The sequence below is a fragment of the Anolis carolinensis genome, chromosome 2 (assembly GCF_035594765.1).
Source record: "Anolis carolinensis isolate JA03-04 chromosome 2, rAnoCar3.1.pri, whole genome shotgun sequence".
NCBI lineage: Eukaryota > Metazoa > Chordata > Lepidosauria > Squamata > Dactyloidae > Anolis > Anolis carolinensis.
This window is the reverse complement of record NC_085842.1, coordinates 39,028,723-39,055,256: the sequence shown is the minus strand read 5'-3', so window position 1 is coordinate 39,055,256 and position 26,534 is coordinate 39,028,723. Positions and strand designations below refer to the sequence as shown.

The 26,534-nt window shown below is 37.8% G+C and overlaps 1 protein-coding gene across 3 annotated transcripts in view; it reads right to left on the bottom strand.

Moving 5' to 3' along the window:
* The window catches only part of ptprg (protein tyrosine phosphatase receptor type G), a 746,780-nt gene that overhangs the window by 175,196 nt on the left and 545,050 nt on the right, over positions 1-26,534 (bottom strand). For all 3 annotated transcript variants that reach the window (XM_062973782.1, XM_062973783.1, XM_062973784.1), the window contains exon 6: positions 13,244-13,310. In XM_062973782.1, coding sequence (XP_062829852.1) covers positions 13,244-13,310 — 67 coding nt within the window. The remainder of the gene's footprint in view (positions 1-13,243; positions 13,311-26,534) is intronic.

Sequence of the window (26,534 nt, the reverse complement as noted above, 5' to 3'; positions counted from 1 at the left end):
TTCCAACGGATTATTGATAGAATGGGACAGACATCATGTGATAGTATCTCTTTGGAATGTGTCCAAACATCTCAGAAATTGAGTATATCTCAATGTGATAAAGTCCTTGAAAATTACAGAGACATTCAATTAATTTGACAGGAAGTCCCTCATTTTAGCAGCTGTTCTTGTCTATGGAGGGTGCATTGGACTACTTGTGAACATTTGTATGGCCCCAAGTCTTGCCTATGGAAAGCGTGGAACCCCTTGAATGACTTTTGAATGGGTACAAAACACTTTTTTAAAAAGTGATATACCATAGTGTGCTTTTCTGTTGCCAAAATGCATTTGTAAGCTGACAAAACCAGGGTTTCACTTTTCAACTGATTTCACTTTCTGATAGCAGCCTGGTCCCTAACCATCAGATAAGTGAAGGCTCCCTATAGAGTAATGACAAATAAAGATTATGTGGATTCAGACTGATCTATGATTACTTACAATTTCAGAGCAACACTTGGCTTTCAGAAGTCAGGTTTCTATAGGGTATACTTAACAGGATAAGATCATTTAAAAACAGCCATTGAATTTGCTGCACTTCATTTATTCTTACTAATTAACACAACAGTGGTTATTTGCAAAAGGCAGTGAAGCTTGCATTATTTTTAAGTGCCTCCTTTAATGCTTCTAACAGAAAATTAATAATTATCACAGAGGCATCATCAACAAATAAGAAAATGTGACAATAAAACTATAGAGATACCTCCATTTTGATAAACAGAGCTGTTATTTTGGGATTTTTCACAAGGGCAAACAACTAGTACAACCTGAAGGAAATATACTTGAGGTCAATGGGCATTAGTAAGGGGGGAGTGAATATCAATATCCACCTCCTGGTTTTTCTTCAAGCACAACACTCAAGTAGTTTAATTAACAGGTAAATAGAAAAGTGTGAAGACTCTAGGGCCATAAACATAATTTTTGTGGGCTGAAACTGAGAATTAGCATTCAAGGGGAAGAAGGGGCATGCATCCTACAAGAAAATTAATTCTTTATTTCAATATGACTTCTGGTTCTTGATAAAAGATAAAGGTTTCCCCCTGACATTATGTCTAGTCATGGCTGACACTAGGGGTTGATGCTCATCTCCATTCTAAGCCGAAGAGCCACCGTTGTCCGTAGACACCTCCAAGGTCACGTGGCCGGCATGACTGCATGGAGCGCCATTACCATTCCAGGGGCTCCTTGGTTCTTGATACTGACTATGAAAACATAATGTTCTGTCTTCACCTTGTGATTGGGCTTACCATAAGATTCATGGTATTTCAGTATTTTCTTGTCTATGCAGACTATCTGTTACTTTTTAAACTCCATTGAAGGTGGAGTTGATGACCACATAAACTCTTTTTGGGAGCTACAAGCCCAGTATCTCCCAGCCAGCATAGCTAGGGGATTTTGGCAATTGTGGAAAGAAAAAGCAGGGCATAAATAAACATAACATTAGTACAAGGAATGTTACTAACTGGCAACCTTCTGACTTCTTAATTATTCACATGCTGCAGCTGGGTTATAAAATCAATTTATCAAATTAAATAAACATATGCCATTAGCAAGATTGTAAGCAACTACTCATTGACCATGGCTGGTTTCATCCAACCAAAGTAATCTTTAGTATTCCTGTCTCCTTACTTTGCTAATAGGGAAATATTACATTTTTTTTTAAAAAAAACCCCTACTTTTAACAGGAATAATCACTGTTTCCTTCACAGATAATAATCTTTCCTGAATTAGAGGGTTGTTGTATGTCTTTCGGGCTGTATGGCCACACAGCCCGAAAGACATACAACAACCCTGTGATCCCGGCCATGAAAGCCTTCGACAACACATTTCCTGAATTAAGTGGATACTGTTTTCTACAGCATGGAAAAATTTGTCAAAACTTTAATAGATTAAAATTTTCAGCAGCCAATTTGGAATTTATTATTTTGAGTAACAATAAATATTTTATATTATGCTAATTTAGACATCCATGTGGATTGGTTTTTTTGCTCATTTTAATAATTTGAAATTATTTTTATTGATGTATGTAAATATCTGTCCTTTTAAAAATTAACCACTAACACAAAGGATTAATTCACAATTTTCAGTTAATATTTGAAGGTTAGCAGATTTGATAATTCAGTGCAAAAATTTATGTACTAATACTATGGGTTTCAACTTCTGCAATTTTTTGTGTTAACTGACCAGCTCACTGTTTGCCACTTTTGAGGATGCTGAAAATGATCTACTCCAGATGTCAAATATTCTAGGGAGGCTACCATATAGATCATGATGTACAGCTCTCTGATGGCTGAAAATGGACTACTCCTGCACTACAATATGCTTCCAAATTGTAGCACAAGATGGGTGGCACCCTGACACAAAAGCCAGGTCTAGAAAATAAATTGCATTGATTAAAACAGAGAGTATTTCACAGCACCAGGAAAATAAATGTTGCTTCCTTTTAGCTGTATTCTTGTTTCTTGGGAACTAAAATCTCTCAACATCACACAGACGAAATGGCATATCTACACAGAGTTAGCAAATAACTGAGAACAATGAAGGAAAAAGAAAAAAAAATGCAAAGTTATTGTTATGCCGTCTCTATTTCACTAGCAACTGTTCCAAAGATAATACTGAAATATAAAAATGTTTCTATCATTTTCTAGTAAGGGTGGGTCACTTGTGGCCTTCCAGGTGCTGTTAGACTGCAACTTCTATCATCCCTAGACTGTGTTGGATAGTCAACACTGAGTCATAGTCAAATGACTTTTGGAGAGCTACAACCTACTCACCAATACTTGTAATAAGATTGAATTTGCATAATTATATCCACAAATGTATTTGATAAATTTGACAGTTATGCAGAATCAGGCAGAGAACTGAACTTTATAAGATAGAATTATTAAGTGTCTTGGCTACGGAAAAATGAAATCAACATGGTTGACATCTGGCAAATGAAGCAAAATATCAAGAAGCATAGCCATTCTCAAAATCCCTCTTAGTATAAATTTTGTTGGGACTACCATGCAGCAAGAAACTCCTTTATCACATGCCATGGTCCTTTTGACTGCAAGTTAAATATCAAAAATCAGACACATTAAATCCATCTGTATGTTAAAAGTTCAGTCCAATTTGACCATTTATGTGTGCAACGGAGACTGTTAAAGTAGCAAGGAAAGCAAAATAATTATTCCAGATTAAATTGGCTAATTCCATTTCTGTTGCCAAACTACAATGGAGTATTGATATATGCAAAATTAGTACAGACTTAAAAAGCATTGGAAGTAATATGACTGCCAGCAAAACCCCTATTCATATTCACTTGAAGCATATCCCACTAAATTTAGTAAAAGTTATTTTCAAGCGAGTTTGCATAGAACTTATATGAAATTCTGCTGTAGTTCAATTTTCTGCTAGAAACATGGTCATATAAACATGGTGCATATTATTTCTGCTGAATACTCTCCTCTCCTTTTGTTGTATGAACATTATCAAGTTAATTTCTTCTTCTAGCAAACTTAAGCATTTTAAAGTTTACTGCAATATTTTTTGTTGTTATTGTAGTATTATGGACAGTAAACTCACTTTATATTAATCAGAGCTGGTTAATGTCTTTCTTAAACTAACCCAAATATCAGAAAACTATATGAGATTGCAAAGTTCTTCAATACTCCTCTTTGGATTGTTAAAAAACTTAGAGTATGTGGAAAGAAATAACACTTTCAAAAATGTGGCCTGATTATTCTGACTCTGCTGGAGTTTCTGCCAAGATGGAGACCCCAGGTTGAGCAAAGAGCACAAAAATATCAGTTCACACTCAGTGTTATTTGGTGAGGCACACAGTCCAAGCCTGAGAGAAACAAAACCATAGGATGCATCTACTTTGTAGAACTGATGCAGTATGACACCACTTTAACTACCTTTTGGTGGAGCCCCCGGTGGCGTAGTGGATTAAAGCCTTGTGATTTGAAGGTTGGGTTGCTGATCTGAAAGCTGCCAGGTTCAAATCCCACCCGGGGAAAGCATGGATGAGCTCCCTCTATCAGCTCCAGCTCCATGTGGGGACACGAGAGAAGCCTCCCACAAGGATGATAAAAACATCAAAACATCCGGGCGTCCCCTGGGCAACTTCCTTGCAGACGGCCAATTCTTTCACACCAGAAGCGACTTGCAGTTTCTCAAGTCGCTCCTGACATGAAAAAAAACAAAAACAAAACTACCTTTTGGTGACAAATCGGACCGTCATGTTATTTTCAAAGGAATAAATACAGCAAACATTTATACAACTTCTTGGACCTCTCTTTTTGTCTAGGAGGAAGAACTAGACCCCATAAGCCGAGGAAGTGTTAAAGGAGAAGTTGGATACTACCGTAATATTGTAGCTGCAAAATGTTGGCACTGAATTCAAAATTGTGGAATTGAATGAGAACAAGGGTAACCTAGCTAAGTGAGCATTTATAATCTCTATAGTTTAAATCCAGTTTTGTCCCAATTAGCATAACCTGGATACATCAAAAAAATTACGTAAAGTGTTGGATAACCCACTTTCCACTGATCTTCAGTTGGGACTATCAACTGTAATTAGTCTTATAATTCTATGATATTGTTTTTTTTAATGCACCATAGGTGCATTTTCTTTTTCAATACTATTGGCATGAAATAAATATCAGCATGAAATAAAAGAGGGAAAACATTTCCATAAAGATGGTGTTTTATCTAAGAAATTAACTGTATATAGGCTCTTGAGATATGTAGGTGAATCAGACTGAGATTTATGGACAGCTCTGACTTCTTTCATATCTACTACTTGGATCAGAGAAAACGAGAAAATTATTATTTGAATTGCCAAGTGTTTCTGTGACTCCTGTGAAGTGCTCTGATGGTCTCACAAAAGAAATACAATCAATACAGTTGACTTGAAAATGAATTAAAATGTTGATGTTCTAATTCTATATTAAAATATATAATTTCTAAACTCAGAAGAACAAGGCAAGTAGGCTATATTAAACTCACTTTTTACAATATTAAATAGTGTACTTGTCAGTATCACTGAAATGCTCAAAAGTACCATGAAATATTTAACGCTGCATGAAATCAGAATAACACAACCCTTGATTTCGTTTTTACAATATTGCTATTTATTCTTAATATTTCTAAATCCAAACCTCTTAAGAGCAATAATTGATGTAACATTCTGAATTGTAGCAGATGGATTCGGTTAAGATCTCTTCTCAAATAGAATCTAATGGTGCAGTTTAAAAAGCATATATACAAAGCATGCTGATATTATTAAGTTCATAAAGCAAAAATATACAGTGCCCTCAGGTACTCCCTTACTTTTGTAAGCTTTCTACTCTTCAGATACTCAGATAATTTGCTTTAAGTTATACAGTGCCGATACTAGTTGTTTCTTAGGAATAAAGGCATAAGACATATACTTTTTTTCGTGTCAGGAGCAACGGGAGTTGCTTCTGGAGTCAGAGAATTGGCCGTCTGCAAGGATGTTGCCCAGGTGACACCCGGATGTTTTGATGTTTTACCATCCTTATGGGAGGCTTCTCTCATGTCCCCACATGGAGCTGGAGCTGATAGAGAGAGCTCATCCGCGCTCTCCCCGGGTGGGATTCGAACCTGGCAGCCTTCAGGTCAGCAACCCAACCTTCAAGTCACAAGGCTTTTATCCCCTAGGCCACCGGAGGCTCCAACACATACACTAATCTCTAAAGTGACCTGATGTATACATCGGGAATAGGTTTCAGGGCCAAAATTATGAATTTTATTATGATCCATAAATAAGTCATGGGTCATTCCACAAAGAAGGAAGAGCACTGATATAGTCCAGGGGCCAACCACCCCAGCTGCCATCACCATTTCCCCATCTAGGCATTCAAAAAAGCCAGAAGTGGTACCATGTTGGAGAGAGTGGAGGGAGTCAGACATCTTTTAGGGTTTCCTAGGATGGACTAAGCGCTCACCTTTCGCCTCAGAGAAAGAAATGGTTCCGATATATACATCACGAGGTAGAGTACTCACACTGACCCATGAATAAGAGCTTTTTGGATTGATGCTTTAACTAAAATTTCTAGACTTATATAGGAGTATATAAGATAGATCAAATTCTAAGCCTTGTGAAGCACCAATGCATGGAGGGATTATAGAAAACAGAACAAGGCCCTGTTGCCAAGTATCGAGGAGAATCAATTGCATCCAACTCTGTCCCTCGGTGCACATAGCCTCCTTTCCTCCTTGTCCTCTGCATGTATCTATTTTAAAAGTTTTTAAAATAAAAAATAAAAAGGGCATTGGGGTAGAGGCAATGGCATACTAAAGTGGGACCATAGGAGTTATCCATGACAGGTGGAAACAATAAGAGTTTGCTCAGTGAACAGCCACTGGATGTCATCAAAAGGTTATTGAATTGACTAGAAAATTCCCACTAACTTGCACCATCCAAGACAGCAAGGAGACTAGCTATTTTTGAATCAGGATGCTCATTGCCATGTAACTATTTCAGAGGTGGTTTCTCCTTAAGATTGGTTCAGCTCATTTTCCTGTTGGAGGAGAGGAGCAAATTGTGATTCTCACATGCTTAAATCAATGTGTGCAGCACCCAAAATCATTTTGATACCTGAGGCTGAAGAACCTGCTAGCACCCTACCCCACACGCACAGCAGAAATGCAATATAGTAATGACAAAATAACTACAGTAGAGTCTCACTAATCCAAGCCCCGCTTATCCAAGCCTCTGGATAATCCAAGCCATTTTTGTAGTCAATGTTTTCAAAATATCGTGATATTTTGGTGCTAAATTCGTAAATACAGTAATTACAACATAACATTACTGCGTATTGAACTACTTTTTCTGTCAAATTTGTTGTATAACATGATGTTTTGGTGCTTAATTTGTAAAATCATAACTTAATTTGATGTTTAATAGGCTTTTCCTTAATCCCTCCTTATTATCCAAGATATTCGCTTATCCAAGCTTCTGCCGGCCCGTTTAGCTTGGATAAGTGAGACTCTACTGTAGTTCATTCATAAACTACTTGAAACCTACCACTTTTGCCTCTCTCCATGAAAGAAAACTAGCAATATTTATTTTTATTCTTAATCAAAATGCTAGGTTATTGGGGACATTGAAGCATTTCTCATAAAAACTAAGCCTACTACAACGTACATAAGAGTTCCAGGAACTGAATCCCAAGAGATGAAGAAAAAAGACAATTCTCAACAGCAGTCACTAATTCTGCATTGATTTTTATGTTGACATTTCTCTATCATCATTATCAAGCTGGTGACAGTGTGAAGGGCACAGTTATTTATGTTCCATCAAATTAGTCAGTAATTCAAATCCCCAATGAAAACTATAGCCAAGATATTTCCCACTCCTGCAGAATATGATTCTGACATTACAAATCTATACTAATCACTGGAAGGACATGGGAAAGTGAGAAAACTTTGATGAAAGGAGATGTACATGAGACTGCTATTAATAACAGGAACAGACAAATGTTTCATATACATCTTGGTTAAAGGCAGTTTATGTGAATAAGCAGCACAGATTGCCTGCACTGAGAAAGAGCCAATCATTTAGACAATGACAAACTAGAAAACCTAATGTTACCAGTGACACCATTCACTTGGGGTTTGATTTTTTTACTAATATTTCTAGACTTTTACAAGAGTAAAAGAAAATAGGGTAGTTGTAGGAGGCCCTGGTGGTGCAGCAGATTAAACTGCTGAGCTGCTGAGCTTGCTGACCAAAAGGTTGGTGGTTTGAATCTGGGGAGTGGGGTGAGCTCCTGCTGTTAACCCCAGCTTCTGCCAACCTAGCAGTTTGAAAACATGCAAATGTGAGCAGAGCAATAGGTACTCCTCCAGTGGGAAGGTAACGGTGCTCCATGCAGTCATGCCGGCCACATGACCTTGGAGGTGTCTACGGGCAATGCTGGCTCTTCAACTCAGAAATGGAGATGAGCACCAACCCACATACTCAACTAGACTTAATGATAGGGGAAAACCTTTACTTTTACCTAAATGGGGCAGTTAGTCCATGAGACCTTTCCATCTACATTTCGTAAATCATGCTATTTTGTAGTATGCTGGGAGCTGACCATTCCTTTGCATGCCCCACATCATTTGAATTCTACTCAACATGTTCAAATGTACTTAAATGTGTGTGGATGCAAGCCAAGATATATCTACACTGAATTCATAAAACACCTGGATTGCTAAATCTGAGATCTATTGGCCAAAAACACTTAAGAACCTGTCTGAAAGCCCTCTGGACACTGGCTACTTTGCAGAGAAGCTAGAACATGTATGAGTTCTTAATCAGATTAAATATAGAACTCTAGAGTGAAGAAATACGGATACACCTTTTTGCACTGAAGAAGAGGCATGCCACTATTCCATCTACCCCTGAAAAGCGTATTAAATGTTCTGAAACACAAGGAGCTATAGTTGAAACTAGAAGGAAACAGCTTGCATGTCTGCATTTTCCTCTCTTTATTTTTCTTATGGACCCACAGGCCATCTGACAGTTTTAAAAGCAGAGCTTTATAGTACGTATCTTGAATGATCTGGATAGCACAGTGAGAACAAAATGACACAATCATCAGCATGAAATCTAATCCATCGCTAAATCTTTGGAATGCTTGCCATTCACATTGCAGAATGATAGCAGTTTGACTTCATTTTAACTGCCATGGCTATATCCTATGAAATGCTGGGATTTGTCATTGGTTGTGGCACCAGAGCTCTCTGATAGAGAAGCGTAAATATTTCACAAAACTAAAACCCTGCAAATTCCATAGTACTGAGCCCTGGTGGTTAACATGGTGTCAAACTGCTATCATTCTGCACTGTGGATATACAGCCTTTGTTATTATAAATTGACATGGAGTCATACAGTCCTCTAGGCTCAAATTTGCAGCATTCCTTACTGATATGCCAACTTGGACTAATGCTCTCTCTCACCCCCAAAATACACGAGGTTCTCCCGTATGTGTGTATGCACCTTAAAGTCTCCTGGTGATTTATGAAGAGCTCATGAATTTTTTTATAACTTTTAAGGTAAGGAATACTCATATTACATATAAAAAATAGGCAACTGTGGCATAACAAGAAAAACCAATACACACAATACTTTTTTTTTTGGTCCATCTACCTCTTGTAGCATTCAAGGCCTGCTCCAATGTGCTATTTTAATGTATGAAAATACATCTCATGACATTAGGACAGAAACAGCTATCCATAAAGTTTTTGTTGTGAGGCTTATTACCAAGATAAGCAAACCAGGTTAAAATCACTTTATCTTTTTTTGATATTCAGTGTGAATTGTGATGATTATTTAAGCCCACACAGTACTAGCTGTACACAAAAGGTAGTATGTGAACAAAAGATCAAAGGTTTGCAGATGAATCAATATCTACCTACCTACCTACCAACCTATCTTTACAAAATCCCAGTGTGGATCAAGCATATTGAGTAGTTGCTAGTGCAGCTGTTTCATTCATTAAGTATAAAACAGATATAACAAAAATGTAGAAACATATAAAAAGTTACTGTTGAAATATAATTGTACTATCTATAGAATTATTTCAAATATATTTATTTAAAATGGTTTAAAATGTTGGAATCAATTTAGAACACTAAAGAATGTTGTCTGAGATGGAATATTGTTTGACATTACAATACTTTTTTTTTTTTACATTTGTACGTAAGGTCATCAATATCTAACACCTTTGAGACCAATTAATGAATCCATACCAAAATTCTTTGAAGAACTGAAAATAAGATAATGGTCGACTACAGGTTGAGAATCCTTCAAATGAAGTTATTTGAACCAGAAGTGCTTTGGATTTTGGGGTGGGTTTTTAAAAATACATAATGAGATATCTTGGAGATGAGCCCCAAGAATGAACACAGAAGTCATATCCTGATGGTAATTTTATATAAATATTTTAATAATTGTGTGCAAGAAACAAAGTTTGTGCATACTGATTCATAAGAAAGCAGTGGTGTCAGTATCTCAGCCATCCATGTGGAAAGAAATTGGATTTCGGACTATTTCAGGTGAGGGATACTCAACCTGTATACTGTTCTGTTCTCCTGGTATAGCGACTTTTTGATGACTACTCTTGTTAGAGAAAGTATGAACACAATAATTCCAAGTTACTTGGAATAAACCCATTGATATATTTGCAGAGGATAGAAGAAATGTAGAAAAGGAACTCTGAAACCTGCACCATGCATCTATTAGAAAAAGGATTGTGGTCCCATATACACTGACCTTTAAATACAGCTTCAAAGTGGTATTGAAGAAAGTGGTTTCACTGTGCAGGTGATTTATATAGGAAATTCTGGAACCAGTTTGAGGCCCAAATAGTCATTATACAAATAACAGAGCCCTGGTGCACATTAAGGCTTTTCTTTTGTGTGACTTTGGGGAGTTGGTGGTCTAGCCACTGCCATTTGAAGCTAGCTTTGGACTGGTTTAAATGGTCAAAGCAGATTGGGCCTCAACCCTTCTGAGGTTGGACTGAAGAATAATCTTCTAAAGAACTGGATGGATTAAACGCTGGATAAGTAAGACATGAAAAAATGGATGACATATGATGCTGAAGAAAATATTATCTATTGAGAAAGTTGAATTCTCAGGAGGGAAATAGATAGTTAAAAAAAGGTGGGTGGGTTTATGACTGTAGACCAAGGTGTCAAAAAGGCATGGGGTTGTAAAGTCAACAGACTATACAAGCAGTTCCCAAGTTATGAACAAGATAAGTTCTTTAGATTTGTTCTTAAGATGAATTTGTTTGTAAGTCAGAACAGGTACATTTTAAAAGTGTAACTTCAGCCAAACATATATATTCTTTAGCTTTCGATAGCATAGGGAAGGGCTAACACCCTGTGGTGTTACTTTTGATGTTTGTGCCCCTGTTTAAAAGGTTTCATTCACTTTCTGTCCTTGTGATATATAATTATGAAAAAGTTGGCTTGTTGTGGAAAAAAGGATTGGCAATAAATTCGCCTTCAGAGGGGTGAAATTCTCTCACTTCCTGTTGTCTCATCTCCACTTGTAACTAGGAGACATTTGTAATCAGATGTTTGTAACTTGGGGACTGTATGTATTAGGAGTGATAACTGGGTGGCCCTTAAGATGTTATTGGAAGGCAATTGTCAGAATTTCTCACCATTAGATATGGTAGATAGGGCTGCTACATCTGGAAAGCCACATTATTCCCACCTCTGGACCAAATCCTCAGAAGGAAGAGGGCATTTGTGATTTCTGTTGTTCATTCCAGAATAATGATGTCCTTATCTGGGACATCATGACTCAAGCTAAAATGCAAGGGATTAGGTGGCGAATCTGAATTTAACACACAGCTTTGAGCTAACCAATTCTCTGGATGAAAGCTTAGGACATTATTGTAGATTTTCTTTGGTCAACGGTAAATCACTGCTTTGTAGAGTTTGACACTCAAATCGAATGAAGGAAGAAATATTATTTTGTTAAGCTAGCCAAGATACATTTATTGCACTCTACCTAAACCCCAGGAAAAGAAAGTGTTCTACATTCTCATATAATGAAGAAAACAATGTTTCCTTCTGTCTTATTTTTAGATTTTTATTGGGAAGCAGGTTTCTCAAACACATCCATTCATTTCTCCACTTGAGATTGGAGCACCTATTGCGAGGGAAGTAAAATATACATCTATTGCCCACTCGGATTCTGCTCTGTGCAGACAACTCCAGGACTGACAAATGATTATTATGTGAGTAAGGAAAGAGTTTACTAGACCATTTTTTAAAAAGGGGGATGAAGTATAACTGCAAGATACAAGTATGATTAGGCACCAGCAGGTATTCCTGCAGCAGATGGAAAAGAAATGGGATCGCTTCAATCATCTTTGAGTGGGTTGAAACCTTGAAATACAGAATAGGTAGGTTGAAAGACTAAGAAATATTCTGGGTCACTGAAATTGTAGGGTTGACGATAGTGTCAAATTATGTAATCGCCACAATAGCTCAATTTACTTTTCCTGGTTTTTTAAATGCCAAACTCTTCCGTTGCCCAGTGGAAACTAGATAATAACACCTATTTCTGTAGAAAACACCATGGGTTTCAACTCGGGATGTAGGTTTTATTTCACACCCAAAGGCTGCAATTTATAAATGGAAACAAACCTATGGAAAAATCTGTAAATGAAGGCCTCGTCTTGTGTTATCACTGAACCCCTATTTTTCTCTTTCACTAGATTTGTTAGCATCCACAGCAACAACATTAAATGGATCTGAAAGCAGAGCAATTAATCCAGAATCCTATTTGCTTTAATCTAGCACTGTCAACTGGTTTTAGATTTCCAGTCAAGAAGAAAAAAAGTTTGTTAAGCTCCACAGCACAAGCTAATGTGTAAAGACAATCCCCAGGAAAAAAGGTGTGAAGATGTTTTATAGATGGAACAGAGATTTATTAGGGTACCTAACTCTGTTCCTGCAGATGCCTCGTGAATTATAATGAGATTATTAAAACTTTACATATCATTACATAAAAAATGCGACAAGAGTGCTTTTGAAATTAGGCCCTGCCTCGCTGTAATTGCTAATGGTGCATTACCAATGATAAGGCTCTGCGAAAAATTCTCAATAAAAACCTCTTCAAAAATTAAAGATATATTTATTTAATGACCTGCTCTGAGTTCAAGGATAATAGGTTTATGTGCATCAGGATAGCTGAATAATTATATTTATGTCAGTAATAGCAAGATGTTCTCTTGCTGCAAACATTAATTAATTTTCACAGATAGTTAATTTTCTGTTTCATTATCAGCTCACTAAATTTGAGAGACAAACAATTTATAAACAAATACAAAACTTTGAAGAGAGCAAGTATACCTAAAGCAAATAGAAAAACGGCTCTAAGAGTGACAGAAATAGTAATATGCTCATTTGTTAATTTAAAAAAAAATCATTTGCAATAAACATATACCAAAACTCTATCTAAAAAGGATACGTTTCCTAGCATTAGCCTAAACCTATTTCTAGGTGACAAATGAGTTTCGACTTTATGCTAACAGAGTAATAGCTTCAGTGCCCTTAAACATCAGTACATGAAAAATATGTGCCTCAGTATGTCCTCTGAAAGGGTGACCCATTCCATTAAGGACAATATTCTAAGCCTTCTACTTTTCTCAGCAAAAGGTAACTTTAAGTATCCACTTACCATGATGGACGACACCCTTCAACCCGTGGATAATAGGTTCCAGTGCTGGATTATCCCTCTGGTTGACCTATATGTAAAGGATAGAGGATTGGTTATATCTGGCACTAAACTAAAGCAGTGTCTCAATTGAATCTTCTAAAGGAGAGGAGAAAGAAAGATGTTATCTAGCAAGTGGCTTGGTTCTTACCTAGCTTACATTTAAAGCCGGTCCTCCCCAAACAATGAACACATAAGATTTATAATGTAATAAAACAACTGAAAGAGGTTAAATCAAAAAGAAATCCTCAGAAGGCATTAAAACATTAGGCATATCATCATAACCCAGGGTGGGAAGAGTTGATAGCTCTGCACTTACTGCTTTCACTGCTACAGATAAAAATGTCCTGGATAAATATAGAAATATCAAGTTATCAAAGAAGAGTCCCTTTTTTTCCAGATAGGCGTCTTAGAAGGAATATAACAGAGAGTTCAGCTGAAGTCAATTGAGCTGCTGGATTACAAGGAAAGGTCTAACAGCATTGTATGAATTGTATTTATTTGATCTTCTGAATTAATAGGGCACATATCTGTCCTTTCACAATACCTTAGTGCTCCAGTTTCATTGAACTAGAGCACAGCATTATATAGCATGGAATACATAAAAATCAGTGATGATCCAAGATAAATCAACAATGCAGCAATTTCAGAGGAATTTAATTAAGATTTTTGTAGCTGGCTGTTCACATGCAGCACTTTGCTATAAAAGTCCTTTGTCAGCCCTCAAGTTGCAGCAATAGTTCGGTGCCAAAACAGACTTTTGTTTTAAGATATCTACTCTGTTTTGTACTAGAATTCAGATATCTGTGGGGACCAAAATAAATGACCCACTTCATTTTAAGATCCATACACTATATAGATAATGTGCACCAGAATTACGATAAATCTACACTATGGATTGGTGTAGATTCTAAAACAAAACAACAAATTGGCCAGCAGAACTCCAGCAAGTCCTGATTTAAAAGCAACCAATGAAAGGTTAGTCTCATGCATTTGCTTCAAATGCAAACTACGAGTTCTTCAAACTCGTATATAAATAATTTCAGCAAGAGTCAGAAGGTACCTAAACTGATTTCCTCAAAGGGTTGTAGTGTGTTTTCTGGGCTGTATGGCCATGTTCCAGAAGTATTATCTCCTGACATTTCACCCACATCTATGGCAGGCATATCTCCGAGGATGCCTGCCATAGATGTGGGCAAAACATCAGGAGAGAATGCTTCTGGAACATGACCATACAGCCCGGAAATCACACAACAACCTTATGATTCGAGCCTTCGAGAACACATTGATTTCCTCAAAACTTATGTAGATAACACAGGGACTTATTTTGTCCCTGTGTTATCTACGCAGGGATAAAATATACACTAAACACAAACACATGAATGAATGCAGAAACTCTACCTACTTTTTAAAAAGTAAACAACTTTGGGAGCTTTGAACTCTTGTTGCCCTACCTTTTCTGTTTTCATTATAATAATACCTTCCCAACCTTCTTTTTCCCGAAGGTGATTCAGACATATATATTCAGACATACCGTGTTTCCCCGAAAATAAGACAGTGTCTTATATTAATTTTTGCTCCCAAAGATGCGCTAGGTCTTATTTTCAGGGTATGTCTTATTTTTCCATGAAGAAGAATTCACATTTATTGTTGAACAAAAAAATGAACAGTTATTATATACTGTACAGTAGTTGTCATCACAAACCAGCATAACCAGTCAAACTGTGAATGCTATCAAGAATTTCTTGTTACTACCATTATTTCCATGTACAACACTCTATGGTACGTACATTTACCAATCCTGCATGCTCTGGTGTTCTGTTCAGCAGGCATGCTTCCAAACAAAAACTTTGCTAAGTCTTACTTTCGGGGGGAGGCCTTATATTTAGCAATTCAGCAAAACCTCTACTAGGTCTTATTTTCTGGGGATGTCTTATTTTAGGGGAAACGGAGTATCTATATCTCTATCTATCTATCTATCTATCTATCTATCTATCTATCTATCTATATCTGAATCACTCCTAAATTTAAGACACAAGGCATATCTGGAACCCTTGAAGAATTAAAATGATGTCCAGAAAAAAAGGCAATACAGATAATGGAAAAACAAGAGTGAATCTCTCTTGTCCCAGTCTCTCTCCCTCTGCTTCTTCAGTAAGAATTTTTCCTTCTGAAGCAGATTTTCTTTAGAAAAATAGCAAATTTGTTAATTCATAATAAGTGTAATATGTAGTTCAGCCAGGTTGACTACAGAATGTTGACAAAACCATTAATGTCATTGTTTCTTCCTCATTATGGCCTTGAATTTTTACCTTTTAAAGAAAGAAAGCAGAAAACAGAATGAGAACTAGTGTTAGACGCAGCTTACAACTAGCTTAGTTACTTCTGTAGTTTTCACACTCATTTTCTTGTTTTCAAAGAGTGTTTTTCTCACTTATGTTGACGTGTGGCAAACCTATACAAACAAAAAGTAGGAAGCTGAAGTCTAAGAGAAATGAATACTCACCTGAGTGTCAAATAAACATACCGAAAATACGGGTAGGCTTGTCTTCCACAGTTGCAGGAAATGTTTACATTGAGCAGACTGTTACAGAGTAAGATTTTAAAGTGACCAATATTTTGAAAACCCTTCATGCCAAGCTGTCATCTTTACATACTTTTGGAAGCTATTTGCAGCCCATAGGAACTGTACTGGGAGAGTTTCCATCACAAGTCAGTTCATTCTGTACTTTTCTCCTTGTGATGCCTATATTCAGGAAAGAAGTCATTTGTCTGCATCGTTTATACCTTTTGTGCATTTCCCTTTGAATGAAATGCCCATAATTGCTAGGAAATCGCTATTTTTCTGGGACTACTGTGTGTGAGAGGCTCAGATTTTTCTGTTCAATAACGCATACATAAAACGTTATTATAATACAAATCTCTGCCCCATATCCATTACTTGTTTCAGATTCACTTATTACTATGAGCAGCCAGCTGCACACCTGACAAACAGAGTAGTGGTTATGCACAAAAATGATTATTATTCATCATCCTTTGCTCAGCAAATGCATTCAAGAGTGGAATTGCAACAATGTAGTTCACCACCAAAGCCCAACTTCAGTAGAAAAAGAAAGGAAAAAAATGATTCACAGGAAAATTATAATTTGCTTCTATGCTTTTAATTCTACGGTGTCTTTAATCTTCTTAAAGGAGGCAGATAAGTAACCACCACTTTCCTCATAGTAAAAAAAGTATAAGCAAATATAGCCTTATGGTTTGAGTACTGTTACGCTGTTTCCAGTGCTAACAAGACTTTTTCACCTTAGGGTAAATGTACAAAGGTAAATCAAACAAGTGAAATCTCTTTGTTTATCCCCTTTTCTTGCTGTATTTGCTCCCCAGTGAACACACAATTGACTTAGGAAGAGCGAACAGCCAGCACTTAATGTGCTGCATACAAAGAGGCACCCAATTTACAACTCACAACTTAAGAACCTTATTATAAGCTTAACTGGCCACATTACTATACTGCAAAAGAGGGCATAATGCATTATTTTAGAGAGACTATCTGGGCAATCTCAACAGGGGGGACAAAATTAGAGGTATCTTTAACTGATATGAATCACTGGATGCAGAACCACAAACACACAGAGGAATATGGCTAATATAGATATGGTTGTTAAATATGCCTAATTATACTACAACCACTAAAACAAAAATCTGAAAAGTTTGCTGGAAAGGCTAGATTTTTGTTTGGTGAAAAGCCAGTGTTCAACACATTTCATGTACACGGTTTTTGGGGGATTGGGGCACTGAACAGCATGGCTGCCAATATGGAGAAAGATTTGTTCTGTGCTTGCCACTGTGAAGGGTGGGATCTAGAGGAAACGTCTATCACTCGAAAGGCACCAGCAGTCCTAGCTCTGGCATGAAGCACCCTGACTCAATTCTACTGAAACGTGGTGTTCTACCAAGTAACACAGCAAAATGACATGGATCTGAGGAAGCGGGCAGCACTCCATGAAAGCACATGCCAAATAAAAATGATTTGTCCTGAAGACAAGGCTATTATGTTGTTGTTTGGTGGAGTGTGAGCTTTCTTTTAAGCTAGGGTGGGGAGGAAGAAGAGTTATGTAAGAATTAATTTAGTTATATAAAACAATCTCAAACTATGCAGATATCCTGAGATATCTCTAGTGCAATCAGGAAGAGAAGGTGGAAGCTGTGAGTTACTGATAAGGCATAGGTGTAAAACACACACACACACACATGTACCTACACATTCCCATGCCTGTTCCTTTGAGTTAGCCACAGTCCAGAAAATGGAAGCTCAAGAAAATGGGAATGGAAAAGGAAGTACTGTCACATGTGGGGTCAAGCTCAAGGCATTATGCTGGCAAAGGACAAGATAGCATTCCATCTTCCCTGTTCCACATAAAGAAGCTGATGGGTCTGGTCCCTGAATCTTAGTCCAACATAAGGAATGGAACAGTTTTTCAACAACATTGGAACAACATTGGAAGGCAGCAGGCGATTTATGGGGTGGAGGATAGGCTATGTGGCTAACGTATCTTCTCACTACAACAGAAGACCTAGAAGGAATTATTTAAAGATTGCTTATGCTTTCCCCTCCCACAATATTTGAGGCAGTCACCTTACTCTGGGTTGTTTACATTGCAGAACTAATGCAGTTTGACACCACTACAACTCCTGTGGTTCAATGCTATGATATCCTAGAAATTGTAATTTGATGAACCTCCAACCCTCTTTGGTAGAGAAGGCTAAAGACCTTGTAAAACTACAACTCCTGTGATTCCATAGCATTGGTCCATGGCAGTTAAAGTGGTGTGAAACCAGAATGGTTGGTTAGTTATCTCTGAGATCCACAATTAACCTATTCACCAACTTTTCTCTCTTTCCAATGTTTCCCAGCTGTGGGACCGGAGCTTTGCTCAGTTTAAAGCCAAGCCAGAACCTGTGACAGAGCTAGTTCTTCACCAATTGGGCATGAAATGCCCATTTTCCTTCCTATTCCTATCCCCAAAATTCTAGCTGCTTTCAGGAAGTAATGAACTTGAAGCAATTGCTTGCAAGCTCATTAAATGACCTCCAGTACAGTATTAAAAAGCCTTTCCAAAGAGACAAGTTACACACATCACCTAGTCTACTGAAATCTAAAATGAATTGCTATGTTTTTGCAGTGCCTCTCCTCAAGCCTCTCCTCCTCCAAAGCAAATTATAATTTACTCTTTTTCCCCCACCGTGCAACTTTTGGCCCTTGACTTGGAAACCAATAATCTTCAATCTTTCAAATCTTACCCATCTGCTAAGTATAACAGCCAAGACAACTGGCATGCCAAGAATTGGATAAAGCCAGCTGCTTCTGTAGCATCTCAGCACTAATACTCAGAGATTATCCTTTGAGAACTCTACACTTACTCGATATTTTCACAAAGTAACAATTTAAACCGTACCGAAGATATCTGTTTGCATGTTTATTTGTTCACTTCTCCAAGGAATTCGAAGCTGTGATTTAGTCTCAAAATAAATTAGACTAAGAGATAAAACTCCATTTAGTAATTTTTTCTGGCTTAATAAGATTTTGTAACCACATATTTCAGCTGCATGCAAAATAAGCTTTATAGATCCTGTGCCACAAAGGATACATGCTCTACAATTCACAGTATGTACTCTGACCTGAAATAGTAATCCATGGAAAGATGGCTAGGAGAATCACAGTTGATAAAGGATGCAAAGCTTTAGTCAAGAGCACAATTCCTTTGGCAATGACTTCAATATCATCAGATAATATAAATCAGGGACTCTTAAGCAAAGGAAGCAATCCATTAGTAGAACTTCACTTGGTTAGAAAATGTCTGCTTTCTAGAATATTTTCATTTTGAGATAGCTTATTATCTTCTTCAGAAATATTATGGGAAAACTGAAAGTCCTTGATTCTGCTCTGAACTCAGTCATTGTACACGTGTTTTCCACTGAAAAGACTCAAATCCAAATTTCTTTCAAGGTTTAATTTCTTCGTCCAGCTCCTTCTCGTTCTCAGTCTCACAGTGTGTCCAATTTGTCTGCAATTCTTGACCTCAAACATGGCAGAACATGTGAAAAGCTGCCATTTGAAAGCCCCTCCACATGGGAAGTGCAATGAACGAAGCAATGCAAAATATCCCTTTTCAGTTATCCTCTCATGTCTACAGACTCAGGAGTAAATTAACTTTCTACAGTTTATATCAATAAGAGGCGCTAAGTAGTGTAATAAAGATTTAATTTATCCACAGTAAATGGGATGGTTGTAAAAGGGACACATTCACATTTTCATTGTCAATCTGAAATCATTGACTCCAGTGTTAAATGCCAGTAACAATAATCAGAGCAGTTTGCTGCTGATGAAGCAAGGGTTCAAACCATTGCTGTTCAGTACACTGCAGTGTTGCAGTACCTATTTTAATTTTCAATAGAATCCCCAAATCCATCAACTGGAGCCTGGGGCAAAAATTGCCTACAAAGTTAAAGAATCATAGGGTTGTTGTATGTCTTTCGGGCTGTGTGGCCATGTTCCAGAAGCATTCTCTCCTGACGTTTCGCCCACATCTATGGCAGGCATCCTCAGAGGTCACAACCTCTGAGGATGCCTGCCATAGATGTGGGCGAAACGTCAGGAGAGAATGCTTCTGGAACATGGCCACACAGCCCGAAAGACATACAACAACCCTGTGATCCCGGCCATGAAAGCCTTCGACAACATAAAGAATCATAATCTACCAAGTGTCCATCTTCATCCTAGCAAGGCTAGCATCCTTGTAACATGTTGTTAACATGCAACCAATTATCTAGCCATACTGATTTTGTAAAGAAATGGAACAATCTACTTTTCTCACAAGAGAAAAAAAACCTATGAAAGAGAACATGATTTTTGAGCCACAGACAATATTTTTGATCAAACTCTTACTGATTGAATGATGGGTTTTATAGTATAGTGAAGCATCAGCCCTCTGGAAGAGAAGGCTAAAGACTTTGCAAAACTACAATTCCCACTATTTCATAGCACTGACACATGGCAGTTAACTCTACAGTGAACATGCACCCTTTGTTGAAATGACAGGTGCATGAATTAATGCCATTTCAACTGCCATAACACAATTCTATGGAATCACAAGGGTTGAAGTTTTACAAGGTCTTTAGCCTTCTTTGTCAAAGAGTGTGCTGGTATCTCATCAAACTTCCATCCCTAGGGTTCCATAACATTGAAACATAGCAGTTAAAGTGGTGTCGAACTGCATTAATTCTACAGTGAACATGAACTATAGAAGTAACCCATGACACTGAATGGAGAAATAGTTATGGTTGTTCCTGGTGTTATCTCAAAGCAAAGCAATTGATACAGTAATTAAACATTTTTACTTTTCTAGGAGAAAGAGGAGAAACAAGAAGAGTGATCCAAATAGATGTCAGATCATAAAGTGAACCTGTAGCTATTTTACAACTATTGTCAAAAGCAATGGCAAACAAACAAACAAACAATAATGATGTATTGGGTATATATTAAGCTGCTGTCACAACAATAATTTCGCTTTCAGTGACTCAAAGCCAAATGCCACTGCATCACAGATGGGATGCTTGATTCCTTCAGCTTTCAGCTGCTAACAAGCCTGAATCAAGCAAGAGGAACACATTTGGGTTAAGAGTAAGAAAGGTTGAAAAGGCCCCAAGCTTTCGTCGTTATGCAAGCATGTTCATTCAACTGTGTTCACACTGTTTTATGGACTGCACTGTTTCCAAAGGTAGGAGAAAATCCTAATGGCTTCTCAAATGATTACGTTAAATAGAATAATGGGTATGCATCGATCCTTCTAGCTAATTCCCCTTCAAATAATACATCACCCTGAATGAGAGCTTTTGCAGTGATGTATTAACTTAATTCACCGTCACAGCATTAGGAAAAGTATTTAACATGAGATATTAACTAGCAGTGCCAAAGAAAAGGTTACAATTATTTTGCAGGTTATGCTAAAATGGTTTTAAGAGCCACTGAGCACATTTAATATAATTTAGAAGGCCTTATGTACATCAGGTTTTCTGACATCCTTCAATGAGGAATGGAAGAAATCACAGCGTGTCCCGGCTTCACGTGGAATACCATCATTCTCATGTGAAGGAGGCCATTTGACCTTTTTCCAAAGTTGAAGCCAAAAAGCACAACAAGCTTTTATCTACCAGAATCATTTCAGAGTTCAAATAAGGGCTCCTCTGTTTGGCAATGAACTTCAATTTTTTCTTAAGGAAACCAATACTAGTTTGTTCAGGTCAACTGTTGTGATCTAATAGTCTCCCTGAGCAGCTAGGATTATATGTATGATAATTACTGTGGAAGATTATTCTACGTTTGTAAGTGCCTGCTAAAGTGGATGATGCCAGAAAAAGTTGTAGTGACTTACTGCTTTGTTAGGAGATACTGTGAAATGTATACAGTGATGAAGATATTAAATTGGGGATTAAAGGATGTTTCTAGCTTGGATTATTAGGATGAGGAGGAAGATATATGTTGGGGGATATATTTTAAAATGTTCATTTGAGAAGAAGAGAATGAAGTTAAGAGATAGCTGTTTTCCTGCACATTTACTCGATCGTTGTGAATTGTTCGGCACTAAAATATGAAGTCTGAAGAACAGATTCCAATGGAGCCAGCATCTTTTTCTTCATTTTTGTTAAAACAGGGAGCAATTCTGAACCTACAGAATAAACGCAGAGTATACAACTGTAATTAATTATATGTAAATTGTTGATTGCCAATATAATAATGATTTTTAAAATAATTCTGAAACATCCAAAATATACATAGAGTCACAGAGTTGGAAGAGACCACAAGAGTCATCCAATCCAACCCCATTCTGCCATTCAGGTACAGACAAAAGACGGCCATTCAACCTTTGCTTAAAAACCTCCAGAGAAGGAGACTCTACCATGCTTTAGGAGGCAGCACATTCCACTGTTGAACAACTTTAACCAGTCAGAAAATCCTTTCTAATATTCAGGTGGAATTTCTTTTCCAATGGTTTGAATCTATTGCTCTTTGTTCTAGGATGTCATTGGACAGACAGGAGGAAACTGGGGGAAGCTGAGGGAACTGTCTAATATCTCCAGTCTTTCCTAGTCTTCAGGGATGACCAGCCATCCCATATGCTTACTGCTCCTTTCCCCATCTTCACCACACTTTTCTCCACATTCTGCTTCTTAGAGTCAGGTAACACCCAACTTCTGAAGATGGTCTTTGGGCTTTGTTTCCATGTGCTTAGAAAACAGGGTGCAACTGCGTCTCACTGGAAGTGCCCTTACATCATGTGCCTGGAGCCCAAAGACTTCCTGATGAGGTCCCTAGTTTCCGGAGAAGAAGAAAATAAGCTTGCCCAATGCGGCAACAGTTCACATATTTAAACATGACTATCATGTCTCCTCTCAGCCTTTTGTACAAGTTAAACAAACACAGCTTCCTAAGCCACTCCTCATAGGGCTTCGTTTCCATAACTTTGATAATTTTGTTTACAGTTCTCTAGACACATCCCAGCTTGTCATTCTTGAATTGTGGTGCCCAGAACTGGACCCAGTATTTCCAGGTGATGTCTGACCAAAGCAGAATAGAGTGGGACTGTTACTTCTGTCAGTGTAGACCAGATCTGCATGACATGTGGCTCTCCAAAGGATTTTATGTGGCCTGTGAAAAATGTAGAGGATGTGAATGAAAGTGCAGATGTAATAAGTGCTTTGCCCATGCATAATTTGTGCCTCGCAAGTTATGTTATAATATGATTTATTTGCAAAACAGTTATAATATAGTTTATTTGCAAAACCTTTACTTGGAAAGTGAGGCACTAAAAATCTATCTACAGTTCATAGAAAATTAGCTTATTTTAATTTTGGCACCACCTATTGCCATGTTATGTAGGTCTAATCTAGACACTATACTATTAATGCACCCTCACATTGGCTTTTTTAGTGGACACATAACACCGCTGTACAAATTATTGCGATACATCTGTAGGCTAATACCATTTGCAAATATACTCCAGACAATTCCTTTGGGTACTTTTTAGGAAAAGCTAAAAACCTGGCTTTTCCAGCAGACCTTTGGTGAATGATTCCTCGCCCTCTTGACAGGGCTTGTCCTTGTGATCAGTACCATATCTGTTGCACTTTATTCTACTCCTTCAGCTGGAAATAGCTCCTATGTTTACCTTATCCCAAGTCCCTTACCAATTGTAGCAGTTTGGCTACCTACTTCACTCTCTAGTTTACAATCTTCACTCTATGCACTTTTACCAGCCCAGTTCGCTTTTATGAGCTTGCTTGGGTTTTTAACTATTTGTGTTACTTTTGATGTGATTGTTATTTTATTATGTTCTACAGGGATCTGTATTTTATTTGAATGTGTTTACTTACAATGATTTTAATCAGCTGGGCTTGGCCCCATGTAAGCCACCCGAGTCCCTTCAGGGAGATGGAGCAGGGGTATAAAAATATTGTTGTTGTTGTTGTTGTTGTTGTTGTTGTTGTTGTTGTTATTATTATTATTATTATTATTATTATTATTATTATTATTATTATTATTATTTTACTCTAGTCCAGAAGAACTAGACACTGTAAGATTGAAAATACCCCATATAGGAATTTTAGATCCAGATTCCATCTTAGAAGCTGCCTCTGTCTAACACATTTTCATTGAGATATATTTTTGGATTAGGCATAACTTCTATTATGCTTTGTAAATTCTTTTGTTCCTCCCACCTCACCAGATTGGTGCCAAACACTCATCCCTGCATTCAGGACTTTTATCAAAGTCTCAGGAAGCCTCATGTAACCTTTATGATTAAAATCATCTAGGGATTTCCAGCTAAAATAATATATTAAAACACCCATTCCCCATGCATTTTTCTCCCTGGATTTAATTCTGTGTTCTATTTTATCGTCTCTGTATAATCTTTTCACAGAGGATTATTATTATTATTATTCTAAACTAGTAGTTGCGCGATCAAAATACCAGTTATCGGTAACATTCATCCAACAACCACCTTTCATCTCATGTTCTGGAGGCCACAATCTGCTGTTCTCATCCACCTTGTGTGCTTAGTACATTGCAGAAATTGGCCTGCTGTGTTCTGTAAACTATTATGGAGATTACATGGCTTTTGGAGTTGCCAAAGTAATGCTTTTCCGAGACACAGATATATTATAAGAGCCTCTTTTCCGCCCTGCAGTTTCTTAGCGCCAAACCCTGTTTTCATATCTGTAGGACTACTGTTTGATGACAACGAAAATGTAACTAATTACATACCCCTTTTGTTTTTCCCCCCATTTTCAGCAAAATAGCTGTTTGGTCAAATTTTAAGGGAAATAGCTGGTCTTTCTCTTTTTTATTTTGGGCAGATTGTACTGGCACCAAAATACAACCATATTTGAGTTCCGTCCCTCCCTCAATGAGTATTGGGAATGCACTGTATTGCTGATGCTGGTTTTTATAATTTAGGCTTCATCCTGATAAAATGTTACCCCCCAGTGTGCAATTTTTCCAGCTACCCTGTTGGTGGTATTGAAAGATGTAGCACACTGCTGCTTAAATAAATAGGCTTCTGCGTGTGGCATGATTTTCTTGAAGGAAAGCAAAGAAGTTGCAGAACCACCAGGATTCAGCTGGATAGACTTTCAGGGTTTCTTCCTCACTCTTTGTTTAGCTTCAAAGTGTGCATTCTCTCCAACAACCATTCTAGTACTAATGTTTCAGTGTCCCCTTTTCTGCAGTCATTCAAAGCTTCATAACTACAGTTTATGGAGTCTCATGCTTAGCCACAATCCTATATCCTATCTGCTGACTGGAGAGTTGGCAGTTTAAAGCCGCGAGTGGGGGGGGGGGCTCCTGCTATTAGCCCTAGCTCTTCCAACCTAGCAGTTTGAATGCATGCAATATGAGTAGATCAACAGGTACCGCCTTGGCAGGAAGGTAAAAGGGTGCCACATGCAAACATGCCGGCAACACGACTGGAGATGTCTACGGACAACAGACTCCTTGGCATGGACAGATGGAACAAGAGCACCTCCCCATGGCTGGAGTTGAGCATTGCCTCCAGACGCTGGAGATGAAAGGGGAGGCCTTTACCTTCGTCTGTGTATTGTATGTCGTTGTTGTTCACTGTCTAAAAGGCATTGAATGTTTGCTTTATATGTGTATACTGTAATCCGCTTGGAGTCTCTCCGAGGAGATAAAACAGAATATAAATAAAGTGTATTATTATATGAACATGTGAATAAGAACTGGGACTAAATACATTCCCATTCATGTGCCAGCTTCAGCGCAAATATCTTGACTCATATTAATCCTGGTATTCTTGTTGCACATGAACTGGGGAACTGTCCAAATGCTGCTTATATGGTTTATATAAACATGTTTGGCTTGCTCCAGATGCTGGCTTGTTAACAGAAGTTAAAATATGTATCCTGAAGGTGGAACACGTCAGAAGGAGAGGACAAAAGAGCGAGGAAGACACATTCAACAATAATGTTCATTTCTGGTTTCAAAAGCTAAAGTCTATGGAGATATAAACAGTCATTTCAACCAGCATACCTTTTGTTTTCTCTGTTTCTGATCACTGTTATATCTTTTCATCACTGTGGAACATGGCAAAATATTAAACTCAGTGACAGTTCCTACATCAGTGAAGCAGCGAATCCACTATGGGCTTAAGTCTTAAATTTAAAGAGACTATCTAAGCTACGGAACTTGTTTGGTAGATAAAATCTGTATAATGAACATCTCCTTTAAAATTCAGTCTAAAATCTAGAGACCATCCACACTGTAGCATTATAGCAGATTGACACTATTTCTGTTGTCACAATAGAGAAGGTAAATATTTTACAAAACTACAAATTTCAGAATTCTATAGTATTAAACCATGGCAATAAATGTGTCAGTGTATATACAGTGTTCTCTCGCTACTTCACGGTTCACTTATCGCAGACTCGCTCTTTCGCGGGGAAATTATTTATTTATTTATCCCCCCCCCCCGCCGCTTCTCCTCAGGGCTGCCCCCTTGCTTCGTGCCTGGCATGTTCCTCTGGCTGCCTCTGCTCCTGCAGCCAGGGAGAAAGGAATGCCACTCTGCCCGCCCAGTCCTCCACGAGTCCTGCCCCCTCTTCCAAGTCCTCCACATTTCCAACATGGCCCGGTGGAGCGGTGGCAGAAGCACCTGGCCACCTCTTCCAGGCTCCTGCC